We start from the raw sequence: 16,751 nt of genomic DNA on the forward strand, positions 1-16,751 counted from the left end.
GCAGCTGTATTATAGTATGTTTGCATCCTATATTTTACTCTGATACTCTTTACTCTGTGTTAGAAGAGAAAGGTGCTCCATTTGTTAAATAACTGAGCAGCGGGGTCACACATTTCACAATAATTCATCCTAATTTCTCCTGCATTTTCATTCTCTAAAAGGAAGCCCTGGCAGCCCCGGCCTCGATACTGATTAGAGATGCAGGGCATTGATAAATCTACTCAGTTTAGATTCCGTCAATGGATTTTTTTGACTTCCCAGTGTGAATATTCACAGCAGATAAAGTGCTGCTCCTCGTAAACTGAATGTTCCAGCTCAGTTTTTCTACTCCGGTTTAATATATTTTAAGATGTTTAAGTGTCGATTCAGTCGAAGCAGTGTAATCTATTTCTTGTTGCAATGTTGCTTTAACATTATCAGAAAAAAAAAAAGTGGCATCTTGCAGTTAATCTAAGGAGACTTACAAATGGCAAGAGAGTTTAACATTGCAGGGAACAATATTGATCCATGTGTTTGACTCAAATTCATCTTCGACCAGGCCAGGGGGTGTCGTGATCTGATCCAGCAGAGGGCCCTGTGATGGCTGTGAAACAAGGCTGTGATTTAAACCTTGAGGCCCGCGTGAGCTCCGCTCACTGTGGGGAGACTGGCAGGGGACGTGGATATCAATCACCGCTGACAGCTTTACAAAGCACTCTGACAGCCAGACACTGTTATGGCTCTGAGAAGAGCTCCCATAACTCAAAATAAGGATAACATTGTTTGTTTTTACACAGCCGTCATTCATGTTGTTATTATTGTTAAATGTCTGGTCATATTATTATGGAGACTTATTGTGCGTGAGTGCGCTACCTTTGGTGAAGTAAACCAATGTGATGGGATCATTTTTCACCTTTTTTTTTTACCATTTCTGTTCTGTCTCACTAATTCAGTGGAGTCTTCGCTATCTGAAAAGCAAGTTCTAATTTTAGCTCAGCCTATTTCTTATTTCGTCCCACAGGTGCCACATCCGAGTGATTGACACCTTCGGCACTGAGCCCGCTTACAACCACGAGGAGTACGCCACTCTGCACGGCTACAGAACGAACTGGGGCTACTGGAACCTTCACGGCCAACAGTACATGACCATGTTCCGTATGTGGACGTTGATTTTTCTCTAACACAGATTTCCACTTTGCTCTTTCTGGGGTTGAGGCTGCACACCGCCAAATGGGGAATTATTTAATTGAATGTCTCCATAAATTTTCACAGATTATTATAAATCAAAAATACAAGGTGTTTTGATGCGTGTATGCAGGCATGTGTGCATCTGTGTTTATGTGACTCAGAGTGCGAACAGATTGTATCAGTTTACAAAGTCCTCGGGCCGTCACGGGCGAGGCTTTGGGGCACAGACACACTGCAGAACTCGTTCAGAACAGCTGTGCCTGCCCAGATGCCTAAGGCCGCCGACTGTGGCCAAGCACCACCATCCTTACGCACACACAGAAATGTAAAAAACACAAGCCCTTTCACGGCACATCTGGTGAAATAGGTGGTAGAGAAATACTTGAGTCGTTTGTACTAGTCTCCAATTAATTCAGCAACAATGGTCAGCCCCCGCTGTTTCCAAAACACTTACTGTTATCACCAAGCACGAAAGACGTCAGCTTTCATCTCAGGTTTGAAAACTGACTGAAAATACCGTTTCTTTCACCTTCCCACTTGACAGCTCCCTGGTGTACTATATATCCTTTGTGTGTGCTACCATTCATAGTGTTGTTTTGTGTCCTGAAAGCTGAAAGCTGTGGAACATCAAAGCCTCATTAAATCTACAGCAAAGATGATAGAGCAGAAAGTCTGACATCTGTTTGTTGTTATCGTATTCAACTGACCAGGTGATGCGGAGGCAAACACACTGATCAAAATTTCTCAACATCACAATTAAGGAAAGCATCCTCAACCCCAGTAAATGAATCTTTTTTAGTGTTTCGCCGCACTCCACCATACAGATAAGTGGAAAAATAAATTGCTTAAAAACATTATGAAATTCAGCATTACAGAATTCCCACAGTCCTCCTTTCATTCTGTATTCCCTGCACACACAGCTGTCTGGATCTCCGCAACAGCTACTTTAGTTTAATCCTTTTTTTTTTTTCAGACATGAAATTGGACTTGTGAGGTTGTATTGCCAATTGCTTTGTTTGTCCTTGGCAGCCCACACTCCAGACAACTCTTTTATGGGTTTTGTGGCAGAGGAGCTGAACGAGACGGAGAGGCTGAACATTCAGAGGAACAAGGTTAACAATATGGCTGTTGTGTATGGCAAAGAAGCCAGCATGTGGAAGGTGCGTATCACACAATAGCCCCTTCAACTGCCAATAATTTGCTGTATTTTTGTGGCATGTTTTTAATCTGTGAGAGGAGTAAATGATTTGACCCTGAGTGGATTCAAAACAAATTGGCATAAGGTTTTTTTTTTTTTTTTTTAACACAGCTATACCTATTTACATTATATATATTGAATGTGATGAAATAAGGATAAAAGATAAGTTTGGAGAACTTTTGAATATTGCATTCTTTAGCTGTGAAACACCCACTAGATGTTACATTTCCAAACAACTTTCTCCTCAAGGAATCCATCCTGAAGTGTGATGGTGGAGGAACAATTGTTTTTGTTTAGAGTAAATTTTTCCTGCGAGCTACTGGCGAGGTTTCTCGCTCTTACTGTAACTTTGAAGTGTGCTGCAGCTTCCCCCGAGGTTTCTTTCACTTGAATCTGGCTGCAGCTTTGTTCCTACACCGCCATAGCATTTCCTTGTCTCTCAGAACAACTTGAGTCTGAGTCTGAAAGATTGCGATGTTAAAGCCACTAGTGTCAGGGTCTCTCCAGATGATGAACCCCCCCACCCCAATTGAGAGTACCAGTTTTGAGATTCACATGTGAGATTTTGGGCTTGCAAAGGTCCTTTGAGAGGAAAAATTACTTCATGACATATTCTCTCTTCTCCTCTACATCTGCCTCTCCCCACTCACTTCCCCCCTCTTCATAATTCTATTCTCATCCTGTACTACTCTGTATTCATCATCTCATGATGCATCATTGATGGATGCACACAGCTTCAAGTAAGTACACCTGCTTTTCACTGGCATTATCGATTCTCCAAATGCCAAAACTCAAACCAAGGGTGTTCCTAGACTCTTTTTGTTGCCCAAAAATATGTTCCACTTCAGTTATGTGGGGATTTGGGCAGCTTTGAATGTCAGTTCAAGAAACAGTTATTCGAAAATATATGCTTATATACTTGTTTACAGTGATTTCAAATATCAGTCAGCAACTAGATCTGTTACCAAAATATAACTTTAGCATGTATTTAATGTAGTATAGAGGACCATCATGTAAAATTTTTAATTTAAAAGAGTTATAAATAAATGACTGAATGAAGTTAATAAGTTTTGTCATACTTTCCTCTTTGTCTACGGTCACCCTTATAATTCATTGTAAAAAAAGATTTTGGGAGCAGTATTACTTGAGTTTGCAAAAAGTGTGATTCCGTCTCCATGTTGCTCAGAGACACTAAAATGGCCCAAGATGAAAAATGAGGAGTACCACTCAGATGACATTTATAAATGCTTTATGCGTTTAAGACATTGCATTAGTAAATAATTCACAACATTACGCCAGGAACGCCTATTGAGATGAACAGATTCTTTTTTACCTCAGTAAAAATGTTCAAGCAAATTGTCCCCACGCGGCAACACAGAAGCTATACATTGATTTGATTCTTTAATAACTTCACCGGTACGTTAGTGCTAACAAGAGCAGTCTCAGCTCATTGGATACGGGTGCCTCATTTCCAGTGTCAACCTTCGCTTGGGCTGGGGTGATTCTCTCGCTCTCCCCAAAACCTTTGGGCTTCTCTCCTCTGCCCTTTCTAGAGTGGTTGTGTGTAATACTAATGAATCAGTTCACCTCATTTAAGTGGTAAGTAGTTTTGATCCTGCTGGAGAAGTTATTGACGGTGACAGTGTATAAATTAAACAGTACAAATTAAAAAAAGAAAAGCTTATAAATGCGTAATTGTCATCCTCAGATATACTGTTCTGTCTGTGTATACAAATGTGACTAAGGCTTAAAGTTAATTCAATACTTTCATAAAAAAAGACTTTAGCTTTTCAGTGGCAAATGCCGCTTCATATTTGGTTTGATTGGTAACGGCGGCATTTATTTGTGTACTTAAAATAGAGGTCTATGCTTCAAGATGAGTTTTGAAAGCACCATAAACCATCTAACAGCGCTACAAAGATGGCAAATAATCTGCCTAAGCTGCAGGTCAAAAAATACATCAAGGGGAACAGTTTTGAAAACCATGGCAACATATGTCAACACAAAGTGAGCAGTGAGAAGCTAAAACTAACCTTTCTTGCAGTGTTTGCTAGAAAGGTTAAATTAGTTACTTTACAGTGCCCCTTTTTAAGTGCTTAACTCATTTGCTCTTCTATGTCTCAAAAGGCTAAGGAAAATTTCCTGGCCATTCTGCATCGCTACATGGAGATCCATGGGACTGTGTACTATGAGACACAGCGTCCGCCAGAGGTGCCTGCCTTTGTGAAGAACCACGGTCTGCTGCCTCAGCAGGAGCTGCAGCAGCTCCTTAGAAAGGCCAAGGTGGGAGCATTACTGATGCTTTCATGAGCTCCAAAAATGCTCAGATGTTTGCATACACAATATCTGGTTAATAATGAAAGGCTTTGTAAAAGTTTTCATGCTTTTTTAGAGTTGACCTAAGCCTTATGCAAGTGTTGACCTGGATATGAGCAGTGTATATACTCATGATCTCCTCCTCCTTATTTTCCTGTCAAGCTTTTCATCGGATTTGGATTTCCATACGAAGGCCCCGCTCCTTTGGAGGCCATAGCCAATGGCTGCATCTTCCTACAACCCAAGTTTGACCCCCCTCACAGCTCTCTCAATCATGACTTCTTCAGAGGGAAGCCTACCTCCAGGAAGGTAAATACACTTGTTTTCACCTTAGCCACGAGAATGATCAGCACTTTAAATAGTATAATTTGGCAGTTAACAACATTATTACAGAATGCGGTCATTCATTTCTGCCTGTCAGTCCACATATCCGCACTTTCATAACAGTCAAGTACACAACACCGCTATCTGATCTTGACTCGATTTGCTGTTAAGACTTTTATTGTGATCGTGAATATATCCCATTTATCCTTCCCTCAGGTGTCCTCTCAGCATCCCTATGCAGAGCAGTATATTGGCAAGCCGCATGTCATCACAATCAACTTCAATAACTCTGAAGAGTTTGACGCAACCATTCGTGAGATCATGAAGATCAATGTATGTTAACTTTTTTTGCTGTTTGCCATCCAGTCCCGGCAATACCCAGTCAGCAGAATAAATGTATTCTAGTCTACCACAGTAGACTTTACGCTGCTTCATAATAGGGTAGGTGAGAGCATAGTTTGCACTTCCACACTTTACATTCACATTTCATGTGGTTTGACCTATGTTTGAAGCACACAGCCTTTAATAGAGCTCTTAATCATAGCAAATGACATTAGAGAAAAATGCTTAGCTGGCTCCCTCTCTGCTCTCCGCACTGCTAATTGCTCGAGATATTGAGCAGCTCTGTAGGTAAACTATGCCCACACCTGGGTATACATGGCAGCTTTCCAGAGGCCAGCACCACAGTCAATAAGCACTGTCTACAGTAGATCATGCTAATCAATCACGCTGCGCTCAATCTGTAAGCAGAACAACACAGAGCCACAGCCAAGGCTCTCGCAGTGCCAGGATGCATGTGAGCCTCTACCTGCCAGGTGTGTTAAATAAACCTTGTGTTTCCTGCTGATAGAGGTAAAACTAAGTACCAGTTGTGGCACCGGTAAATGCTTAAAAAGTGGATCCTTGGAGGACCAAAAACAATGCTGATCACACAGGCTGACTGAGCAAGTTTCACCTTACATTTAAAAGATTAAGTGGAGCAGCTTCACTTTCTACGATCTTGATAAACATACCTGCTACGTACATGGGTATTTGATCCAGACACAACAACAAAAAGGGCATGTCATTTTTACATTTTGGTTAAAACGTAATGATTTTTGGCACCAGTTCCACTGGCTAGTTGTAGTACAGTATTAGTATAGATAAAACTGACTGAGAATTTTACAAGACAGATCTTGCCCTCAAATGCTGAACATGTACGGAAAAGTTTGACATTTTGGGACATTAACGTATTTGCTTTTTTAGTAAGACCTAGATGACACAATTGATACCAGTCTCATGTCCGTATATACATAGGGATGAAGCTATCGCATGCACTTGGTTAACTTAGCTTAGTTTTAAGAATAGAAACAGAAAGAAACATGCTAAACTGGCTCTGGCAAAGGTAACAAAATCCCGCTACTAGCACCTCGGAAGCTCTCTAACCAAGACGTTATATCTCGTTTCTTTAATCCATACAAGTGTAAAAACAACAACTTGCTCTTTTACAGGTGGCTATTGGGGTGTCTGTTCGTTGCCTGGCAACTGGTCGCTTTGGTTACACTTTTGTGTAATAGATTAAATACAAGAGATGTACCATGTTAATTAGTGAGTCTTGGGAGGTGTGCATGTCTGCGCCTCTGCGACCCGCTGCGACCAACGGCTACCCATAACACCTTTCTCTGTGTAGGTTTATGGAGATGTCTACATTTGTCTTCAGAGACGAATAATTCTACCATAAGAAAGCGACAAAAATGTGTATTTCACAAAATGTTGAACTGTTCCTTTAATTACTTTAGTATTTGGATAATATAGGTCAGTATGTGCAATGTTATGTTTAGGTTTAATGAGATTAATCCTACTATAAAATTATGTTTATATATTGATTGCTGCTTATGCAACCAAGTGAGTGATATGAATTAAATAATGATGTACAGAGCTTCACTATTCACACTATTTGGCTTGTAAAGCTGCTGCTAATGTTTTCAGTGTTAGTGAGCTCAAGTGCATGTCTGTCTGAAACACTGTTTCCTCAGTTTTTAATGGTACCATGGCAACAGTGTTGAATCTTACTTGCCGGCTGGGCTCATAATCCTTTTTCTGGACATGGCCGCTCCCAGCATAACTCACCCACAGTTTTATTTTAGGTCATCAGTGATGACATGAAATAAATAATGTTGCTCACATATTTTTGTGGCCAAGCAATGCAGTCATTTTAGGTATATAAATTGCACAGTCATTTTAAAAATGTTTTCCGCTGCTGAATTCAAATCAGAATCTATGAAGCTTTTTTTTCCCTCCCGCTCTTGGATTCTATTATATAAAGATGCCCAAAAGGCAAATTGTATTGTGGAATAGCTGATGAAGTGCCAGATACATTTCATTAAACTCAGATGAAATAAAGTAATAAGGGAGTGCTAAAAGGAACACAACACTAAAGTGAACCATATATCAGTTTAAAAGCCTGAGCGCTTTACTGGCCTGATAGTAAACAATGAGATCTCACATCAGCTACCATGGGAGACATTCAGAGCAGATTCTGCACCGGGGTTCTTGACATAATGTATGCTATATTGATATATTTCACAATTACTGGTGTCATAAAAACCCGATTGGTTAAAAAATTCAGTAATTAATATAAACCTGTCTGATAAGATGTCAGCCTGCACTAATTTTTCTACACCACCAGTAAGATTGTTTCTTCCTGCCACTTCTGGTTTCTCACATTTCTCTCAAAGCTGTTATCATAAAACACTAGAAAGGACGGGATAAGCTATTGATCACTTTTCTCTCAGTGAATTTTACTCCACTGTCTTCCATTAAAAATCAGACAATGAGTGAGACGCCTTAACAACAACACCAATAACTTCACCCAAAGGACACAGAATGCACAAAAACATCAGCTTCCTCAGCGCAGCATGACCTGTGGTCCGGCCGTCAGTTTAATCCATTGTTTGACATATTGATATAGTCATTACAAAAAAATATTGAAATCAGTTTTCAAAGCTGTCATCTGTGATGTATTAGGTCATTGATTTTAATGTGAGGCTTGTGGCATGATATAAGCCTTTTACAATTACACTAATGAATATGTCAGCTTTGATTAACTATAAGATCCTCAGTTCCTGTAATTACAAAGGCCTGGTCCTCTCTTCTCTCTCTTCCACTGTTTCTTCATCTGTGTGCACATCTGTGTTTGCAGGTGGAGCCATTCCTGCCCTACGAGTACACCTGTGAGGGGATGCTTGAAAGAGTTCATGCCTACATTCAGAACCAGGTGGGTCTCAAAACTGATCCAAATCGGTAGTAGGCGTGTGGGTTAGGGTCATAATCTTATAAAAGTAATTATTTGTTGGTGCATATGTTGCCTCTCACTAGGTTAGGTTGGTCACAGTTTGGTGGTTTGAATAGACCATAGAAATAGATGAGAAATGTGAGCTGGAAGCACAAGAGTAAATAGTGAGCTACTTGCGTCTGGCTCAACTGATGTGACCCTCTTCAAAGGAACAATTTTAAATTTTGGGAAATAAACTTAATCACAATGCTTTATCAAGAGTCAGATGATAACTTTATATTTCATTTTATTTTAGTGTGTTTTATCATTATTTTACGTTCCTTCCTATATATAATATTTCCAAAAATGAAAAACTATTCTTTTAAGAATTCCTTTTATTTGTATTTTGCGACCAATATAAGCAAATTTAGTTGCATGTGACAATTGTAAACAGCTAATCACACTAGTGGTAAATGGTAGTTATTTAATCAGCCATGTTCTGGCCGATTTTAGGGAAAATACACACTAGGTATACAGGAGCACAGCAGAGTGGACTGTGCTGTAATTTTCCAGAGGCAACCTTAAACCCCTTGAGTGTTTGATATCATGATCATAGGCTCTGCATTTATCATTTTTATAATGACATGTAATGACATTAATTATATTAATGAATGTAATTGTAATAATAATTCATATAAACCTGCAGTTACTGATGTTTTTGGGCAATAAGGGGCAACATTATCATCAAATGTAATTCCAATATTCACTGTCTTTTAGCTCCGTTTTTGTTCTCCACCGACTCCTGAGGGAAATTTAGGCTCTTTAGCAGCTGATTGCTCCGCTGTGTTCACCAGCTGGTCTTTAACTGTGTGTGTCTGTTGTTTGGTGCTCAGCAGGAAGTGAACAGTGGGTTTTTAGAGCTTTTTCACAAAAGGTTGCAGTCAGAACCGCTAAACAATGACAGTAGTAAACACAATACTAAGGCAGAGTAAGAGTGGGGGGAGGAAGCATAACATCTAAGCACTAGAATGGAAGACAGAAAACGAAAGTATTCACCTCTTCTCATCAAGCTGGTTGTCTTTGTGACAGGTGAAGGGATTTAATTGGCTCTTTTCTGAAGCCTTAACTGATTTGGAGGTGCTTGCTGTTTTTTAAGCATTTTAGCTCTTTATCATTTGTCCATATCCTGGAACAGATACACACCATCTAAACTGTACTGCTTCGTTCAACATGTTTAGCCCCTTAATCTAACAGCTTGTTTTTTCTTTGAACCTTTTATCTCCTTGCTTACCTTGCCGGTTGCATTTTTCAAATTAGTGGGGATGAATTAGTGGGGATGATTGTATTCATTTTAGCCCGTGTTCAGAGGTATTTAAACAAAGGTTTTCACTAGTTCAAAGAAATGTTTTGTGGATAAATGATAATAGTTTAAGAACTAAAACAGCAGTTGGTTGTCATCTGAAAGCATTTACATGTCCATTCAGTTAATCTGCATTAAACTAATAAACTGAACTTCTATTCAGACATTTCCCTTTCCTGGATTTGTTGGTTGCTTGGACACAATATTTACACCTCTGCTACACTGCCTGGGTCATCTATTAAAATTTTGCAGGCACCAGCTGCAAGCATAATAGAACATTGACTAATTTTCATCTCAGTCCTAGAATTGATTATTTAGCCAAGCTTTTACACACATGAAATTGGGAATTAATCAGTAATCAAAATATGACATTACATTTCATTCTACTGTAATCCAGGAGCAGGTACAGAGGTCCTATTACCAAAAAAATAAATTAAAATCCCTAAAAATTAAACACACACAAATCTGAACCCCACACATACACACATTTATGTATTTGTATATTTACAGATGGTGTCAACCTCTTGCACATCTATCATGTTGTGATGGTTGGTATAGTGTCTGGCAGTGGCAGGTTAAGAAAATGTGTTAGCCTCTGCTATGCTCTGACACAATATCTCCCCAGCTGTCAGAAACACACACAGACACACACACACACACACACACACACACACACACACACACACACACACACACACACACACACACACACACACACACACACACACACACACACTTAACGTGGCGTTACTAACTGTGACTGTGACTGCCTTCCTGGCGTGTACAAGGTCAGACTCCCAATCAGACTCTCCTCCCTTTCTTTTCTTGCACTTTCCTTAACCTTCTCTTTCCCCATTTCATACTTTTCCAATTTTATTTCTAACCCTGCAAGTCGCTCACATTTCTCCCCTTCATTGTTCTACTTTCCGACTGAATATCTCATCTTCGTTATCTCACACTATGACTTCCCCTCACCTCTGGTGAGAGCTCCAGTCCCATTGTGACTTTCTTACAATATACTCTTATGGCAACTCAGTCTTCCCAATAATGCTCAGTCTTACACTTCTCATGTAATTCAGAGGAGATGCAGGTAAAGTTTGTTAGTGCTCTTCTAGTCAGTCTGCCTATTCCAAACACACACAATTAGACAAAGACAGATGTTTGCTTACTTTGTGGTTGCTCATTATAGAGGGTTTTGCAGTCATTCACTGAAATACAGTAGGTAAATGTTTGGAAGTTAGGAATGTGCAATTGTTCAATATATAAAAAATATATGCACTGTGCAAATAATGATACGGAAATTTACATTAATATAACACATCAAGTTATAACCTAATATACTGTATGTTTTCGCTTTCAAGAAAACATTTCACTGTTCTTAACTGATGAGATGTGGAGATGTAGCAACATCTTTTGAATTGAGTCCAGTAAGGTGGATTCATACAGATTCATTCAAATCAAATGATCAAAGAGGTTGTAAAAACAGACACCCATTTTATTCCAAATGAACCCAACAGTGAACACACACACACACACAAAATGTCCATTACAGCCATCAATTGCATTGAAAAAGTATGCACAACAACAGCAAGTAACTACACAAGGACCCAACAGCTTCTCATGTACAGCATGATCAAAAAAGACAGTTCAGGTAATGACTTTTGCCTGCTCATTCTCTTCTAATTAAGCACATAACACTGTAAAAAAAAAAGTTTTTCCCAACCTGTGTGATCATCTAACTGCATGCATTTCTTGCCCAGACCTCCGCAGCTAAGCTTTCGAGTAAAATATTACCATCAAATCTACAAGACCCAGGTTTATTTCATTTTTTTAAAAGATTATCCCTACGTATAGAAATGGACATTTTCTGACTTTGATGACTAATATTGGTAGTATCAGAAAGACATAATTCTGAAGTCTAAGTTTAATTCTGAAGCTATAATCATGTAATACGGTTTAATGCTTAAATAAATGTACTCTGTCAACAATAAAATAAAACCTATAAACTTAGGGAATAATTAAAGATCAAGCCCCACACACACAAATGCAAACATAGAAATAAACTGGTGAAAAAAAAAAAACCAAAAGATATAATTGCAAATAGTAGCATTTCCAGACACCCCAGCTTTTTAAGGGTCTCTGAGTGAAAACACAAACTCGTGTTGGCAGTGACAAAACATTTAGCCACAATTGTAACCAGTCACACCAAATATTCATCTTGAACTAACATAAGTTACTTATTTCACACAAACTAAATTGACAAAAACAAATAGTTTACATGTACAAACAGATGTCTGACTGATAAATCTAATTATGGTGTGTTTTTCTAGTTTGAGAACCTGGACTGATGTGCACAGTTTTAATCCAGTTCTCTGGGGTCATGTCTAGAAGAAAACCAGTTCTAAGAAAACATATTTTCAGCACACATTTCAGATATTTCTGAACTGAAGAGATCTCATAACACAGAACAGATTCCCACTGGCTACTTTAACAATTTTCCCCCTTTTTTTCACTCATCTAACTCGATACTAAAGGTTTTGAAATCACAAGGATATAATTCAAGAGGACAGCAGGTGAAGTATGAATCAACAAGAGCTTGTACATAAAGCAGGACAAATAGTCCTTAACAACTCATCTTAATCAACAACAATAAAATATAATATCGTGAAACTGTTTTGTGAAACAAATGAAACAAACAAATGGAATTGGAGTTATGATGAGTTAGAATGCTAATCTCAGGAGGTGATGGTCTTTTACAACCCCTGCCAACCTGCAGTCTTTCAGCTGGGGTACTGCCCCCACCTCATGCATGTGGGAGATGTGATCTAGCCAATCAAATACAATCCTCCACAGCATAGTGCAGGCATAAATATTAAAAGATGCACTGTCACGGGGCTTTCACTTGTGGCCTCATCCAAGGCGATGTGTTCACATACACATTACATCATATGATATCTGTCTCTTAACCTTGCTACGTACCATACATCTTCATGTTTTTGATGAACTCTGTGTGTGTGTGTGTGTGTGTGTGTGTGTGTGTGTGTGTGTGTGTGTGTGTGTGTGTGTGTGTGTGTGTGTGTGTGTGTGGGCATGTGTGTGTGTGTCATGGATGTTGTCTGTGTTTAGGAGTGGAGGTGCAGCAGAGATGCAGAGATTGGAAGCGTGGTTATTGCCTGCTGGCACTAGGAGCCTGTTTAATAAACGGGTGTGGAGGCCAGAGGGACATGTCAGAGAAATGTTATTACCTGGGTTTTATGAATAGCCCCAGCTGGAGGGGGAATCTAATCAGGGCTTTCACCAGAGCCTAACTTTGCCTCCAAACCCTGTTGGGTGGCATAACTGAATTTATATAATTTTCCTGGAAGATTGACGAGGACTTGTCAGTTTTCATGAGCACCTTTGTATTGTAACAATTCCTTTATTATCTTCCATATCAGCTGTTGCTAAGTGGAGTTTAGTGTTTATTTTACCTGACAGGTCAAGGTGCTTGCAATATAACATTGAAAATATTACTGATCTGGGTAATTTTATCTTTGTACCCGCAGGACTTTTGTTCTCCTGAACCTCCATTTCCTCCAGTAAACTCGTCCAGGACTTGGCCGGGCAGCCCTCCCAGCCCTTTCATCCCCCTGCCCAACTCTAGCTTCCTAACCTGGTCCTCCAACGCCAGCTCCTACACATCCTGGCCTCCCCTCAGTGCACTGCAGCTTTTGGCTTCAAAGGAGGGCCAATCGTGTGTGAAGGCGTGCCAGAGTGCCGGGCTAATCTGCGAACCGGCCTTGTATCGTTTCATCAACATTAAGGAAGCCTTCAGCGCGTAAGACTTTTCTTCATTTGGATCATTTCTTAAATGACTCTGCACATTTATTTGGCCCAACGCATTTTTTTTATCTTTTCATTTGCTCCTATTGACACAATGCAAAATAGTCATGTTTAGTTTTCATTTCTTAATGTAACAGAATTAGTATTTATCAGCATGTATCTGGGTAGTAAACTGGGCCAGAAAAAAAGTTCAGATGTTTTATAATGACATGCAAAAACATCTTTATGCATTCGGATCATGCAGATGTTGTTTATCAAAATACAACCAAGTCTCATCTTTCATGTTTGAACGTGAGGGCACTGTAGATTCCTTCTGAAATGTCACCTTTATACCTGTATTTGTAATATACATTGGCCATCTTTAAATGCAAGAGGAAACTTTAACTTTTCACTTGCCTGATGATCTGTTCACACTATTGAGTATTTTGTGAAATGTAACGTCTTGTCAGGACAGTCTTAAAAATGAGAGGTCGCATCTTGAGGAGCTCACCCTGCAAAACAATACATTTAACTAACTTTCCCTCCTCATGGTGTCATGCTTTATTTGCACTCCTAGTTTCAAAATTATGCAGAAGCACAACGCACAGGAGAAGACACTGGCTCACCCTTTCCCTGTAATGTTTCCCTTCTCCCCTTGAGCCCTAGAGGCAACACTGTAGCATTAAAATGAATATTTTGAATATTTTAGTAGAGTAATCATTGGTACACTCTGGCACTCCTGCTGACATTAATATTAAGTATATTAGTGTTTTGTATTTGTGGAATAACACTTAATACCCTTTTACACCTGAAAACAATAAATGTTAAATTGTAAACTTTGTCCTCCTGCGCTGTGTTTGTGTCCAGGCTAGACTTCCAGTGTGAGGGACTGGAGTCAGAGATGAACCACCTCTTCCCTGCCTTCTCAGCAGAGCATGCTGAATGTGGCCTGCAGCAGGACCCGCTGCTGTTCAGCTGCGCCGGCTCCAGTGGCAAATACCGACGCCTGTGTCCCTGCAGGGACTATCGTATCGGCCAGGTGGCACTGTGCCGGGACTGCCTATGACCAGAGGAGGATCTGATAGACGGAGACGCTTATCTAATTCTTGCGAAGACCCAGGCTGTCCCAGGAGATTCTCTTTGACAAGGAGAGTCTGTGGTATAAAGCTGTACTGCATAAACAATGACTCCACTCCCTTACCTCCGAACCTAGGACTGGCTGCCAAAGTTGGTAAGGTGGGTGGTATTAACCTCTCAGGGAACTGCATGATTGTACTTTGAATCTGGTGGGCTTGAAGCCTCAGTATAAAGGTTTACGTGGCGGCATCAGGACCACAGTCACTACTAAAGTCATGATGAAATGTGTCATTTGATGGATCAGTTATATTAGTAAAGAAATCATGAGCAATCAAAAGGAAAGCTTTGATTATTTAAAAAAAAAAAATGTTGTTAATGCTTGAATTTCACAAGTGTGTTTATTCAGTGTTGTGTGACTACCTACAATATCATAGTGGAGTTTGGATATTTGTACTAGATGCACTCAAAGCCATTTACACCGTGCTGAGATGTACTATTTTACATGTCCTGTAATGAATATATTTGTACATAAGTGTTGTTTAATAAAATAAAGGGGGGAAAAACATGTCGCCATTATTTATAATAGGACATGGGTGGAAATTATTATAACTCATTGCATTTTAAAAAGAAGGGCTCAATTAAAGTATAAGACATCATCAATCTTTTATGGTCAATTCACCAAGCCAAGTGCGGGGAGGTATCTTAATTACTTCTTTCAGTCTGATTTATATGCAAACAGTGCTGGCTCAGATTCATTAGTTTATAGCGCAGTCTTTGGATACAAGATGACAATAATGTTTCCTGCTCCCCCTTATCTCTGAAGCAGATATCTGTTGTAAATAATGCGACATTCTTCAGCACGGTTTATATTCTAGCCCTTACAGAAACCCATATTGTCTTGTGTTCTCTAGATAGAGAGATACTTTCTCTAATAACAGAACCATCTGTGAAAATGACAGAGGCAGGCATCAACCTTCTGCACAGAGAGAGTAAGAGATGAGCTGGAGCATGACTGTACAGTGACCGATGTATGGTGGCAGCAGATAAAATCACAGCCTTCTCCGCGTGCCAAATTATTTTTGTATATTTCTCATGAATGAAGTGCCATAATATTGACAGCTAAGTCCAGGGCAACTGCAGCAGAGGTTAATGACGGAAAACTGTTGGATGTAGTCGTGCTGGTCGATTGGACCGACGATTGGAGTCATTTGAAACCTCACAACACAGTGTCCACCAGTTATCACACAGAAAACAGCAAATTCTCCACTGAACTTTATATATATGTATGTATGTATATCTACGTATATGTATATATATATATATATATATATATATATATATAATTATATATATATATATATATATATATATATATATATATATATATATATAGTAGTAGTAGTTAGTAGTAGTAGATATCCACTGTGACCCATGCAGGTCAGGTTTACTGTGGTTCCCAGTGCCCACTAAGCGTGCAGTCAGTAATGACTTTCAATTTTGCCACATGTATTTCTGTTTCTTCCCATAGTATGAGATGTGGTCAACATTAGCAGACAGCACAGAACAAACTCAAGAAATAAAACAAAAAAGCTGACACGATTGTCAGATTTGTCATATGGCTAAATGGTAGCACTTAACTTCATATCCCCTATTTAGATTTCATAGGCATTATATAAACATTTAATGAAAAGTTTATAGCAGACAATAAAATAGTTTAGAACTTCTATATTATATTATGAGTAACAGTCAAATGAAAACTACTGTCTACAACTTTCTTCACTTTCATGTCTTTGTTTTCTATTTATCCATTCAATCAAGACACGCACTCTTCCATGACTGGGTATGCCATTCAGTGTGGGTGGCATATACCGTCAATTTAAGGCTCAACTTGAAAGCCTGAAGATTCTTCAACAGAAATTTTATTCCTTTATTTTAGATCACCTTTACCAATGGACATTATAATATGCACAGAAATGCTGAAATGTCACTAAAGTCATCATATTATGAGCTGCTGCTCCACTTTTGCTGAAACTCCTCACTAAGATAAGAGGATTTTAATGAGACATCCTCAAAAGGCAGAGTTTGAATTTGCCGGTTTTCATTTAATGATGGCGTTGGTGTCTCTTTGACTGATAGCAAGGACCATTTCAAAATATTCCCATTTCTCCTTTCCTGTTTATAATCTCTGAACTAATACTGAACTTTCTTTTGATCCTCAGAAACCAAAGGAAAAAGAATATGTGTGTGTGTGTGTG

General features: G+C 39.2%; 1 protein-coding gene across 2 annotated transcripts in view; it reads left to right on the forward strand.

The window, feature by feature from the left end:
• The window catches only part of LOC120787672 (alpha-1,6-mannosylglycoprotein 6-beta-N-acetylglucosaminyltransferase B), a 58,508-nt gene extending 43,464 nt beyond the window's left edge, over positions 1–15,044 (forward strand). Inside the window, exons 11-19 of one of the 2 annotated variants that reach the window (XM_040123320.1) lie at positions 1,001–1,134; positions 2,197–2,327; positions 3,100–3,105; positions 4,493–4,648; positions 4,844–4,990; positions 5,222–5,338; positions 8,187–8,261; positions 13,164–13,435; positions 14,287–15,044. In XM_040123320.1, coding sequence (XP_039979254.1) covers positions 1,001–1,134; positions 2,197–2,327; positions 3,100–3,105; positions 4,493–4,648; positions 4,844–4,990; positions 5,222–5,338; positions 8,187–8,261; positions 13,164–13,435; positions 14,287–14,485 — 1,237 coding nt within the window. In that variant the 3' untranslated portion in view covers positions 14,486–15,044. The remainder of the gene's footprint in view (positions 1–1,000; positions 1,135–2,196; positions 2,328–3,099; positions 3,106–4,492; positions 4,649–4,843; positions 4,991–5,221; positions 5,339–8,186; positions 8,262–13,163; positions 13,436–14,286) is intronic. The other variant, XM_040123321.1, reaches the window with a different exon arrangement.
• The last annotated feature ends 1,707 nt before the right edge of the window (positions 15,045–16,751 follow it).

This window comes from Xiphias gladius, chromosome 3 (genome assembly GCF_016859285.1).
Source record: "Xiphias gladius isolate SHS-SW01 ecotype Sanya breed wild chromosome 3, ASM1685928v1, whole genome shotgun sequence".
NCBI lineage: Eukaryota > Metazoa > Chordata > Actinopteri > Istiophoriformes > Xiphiidae > Xiphias > Xiphias gladius.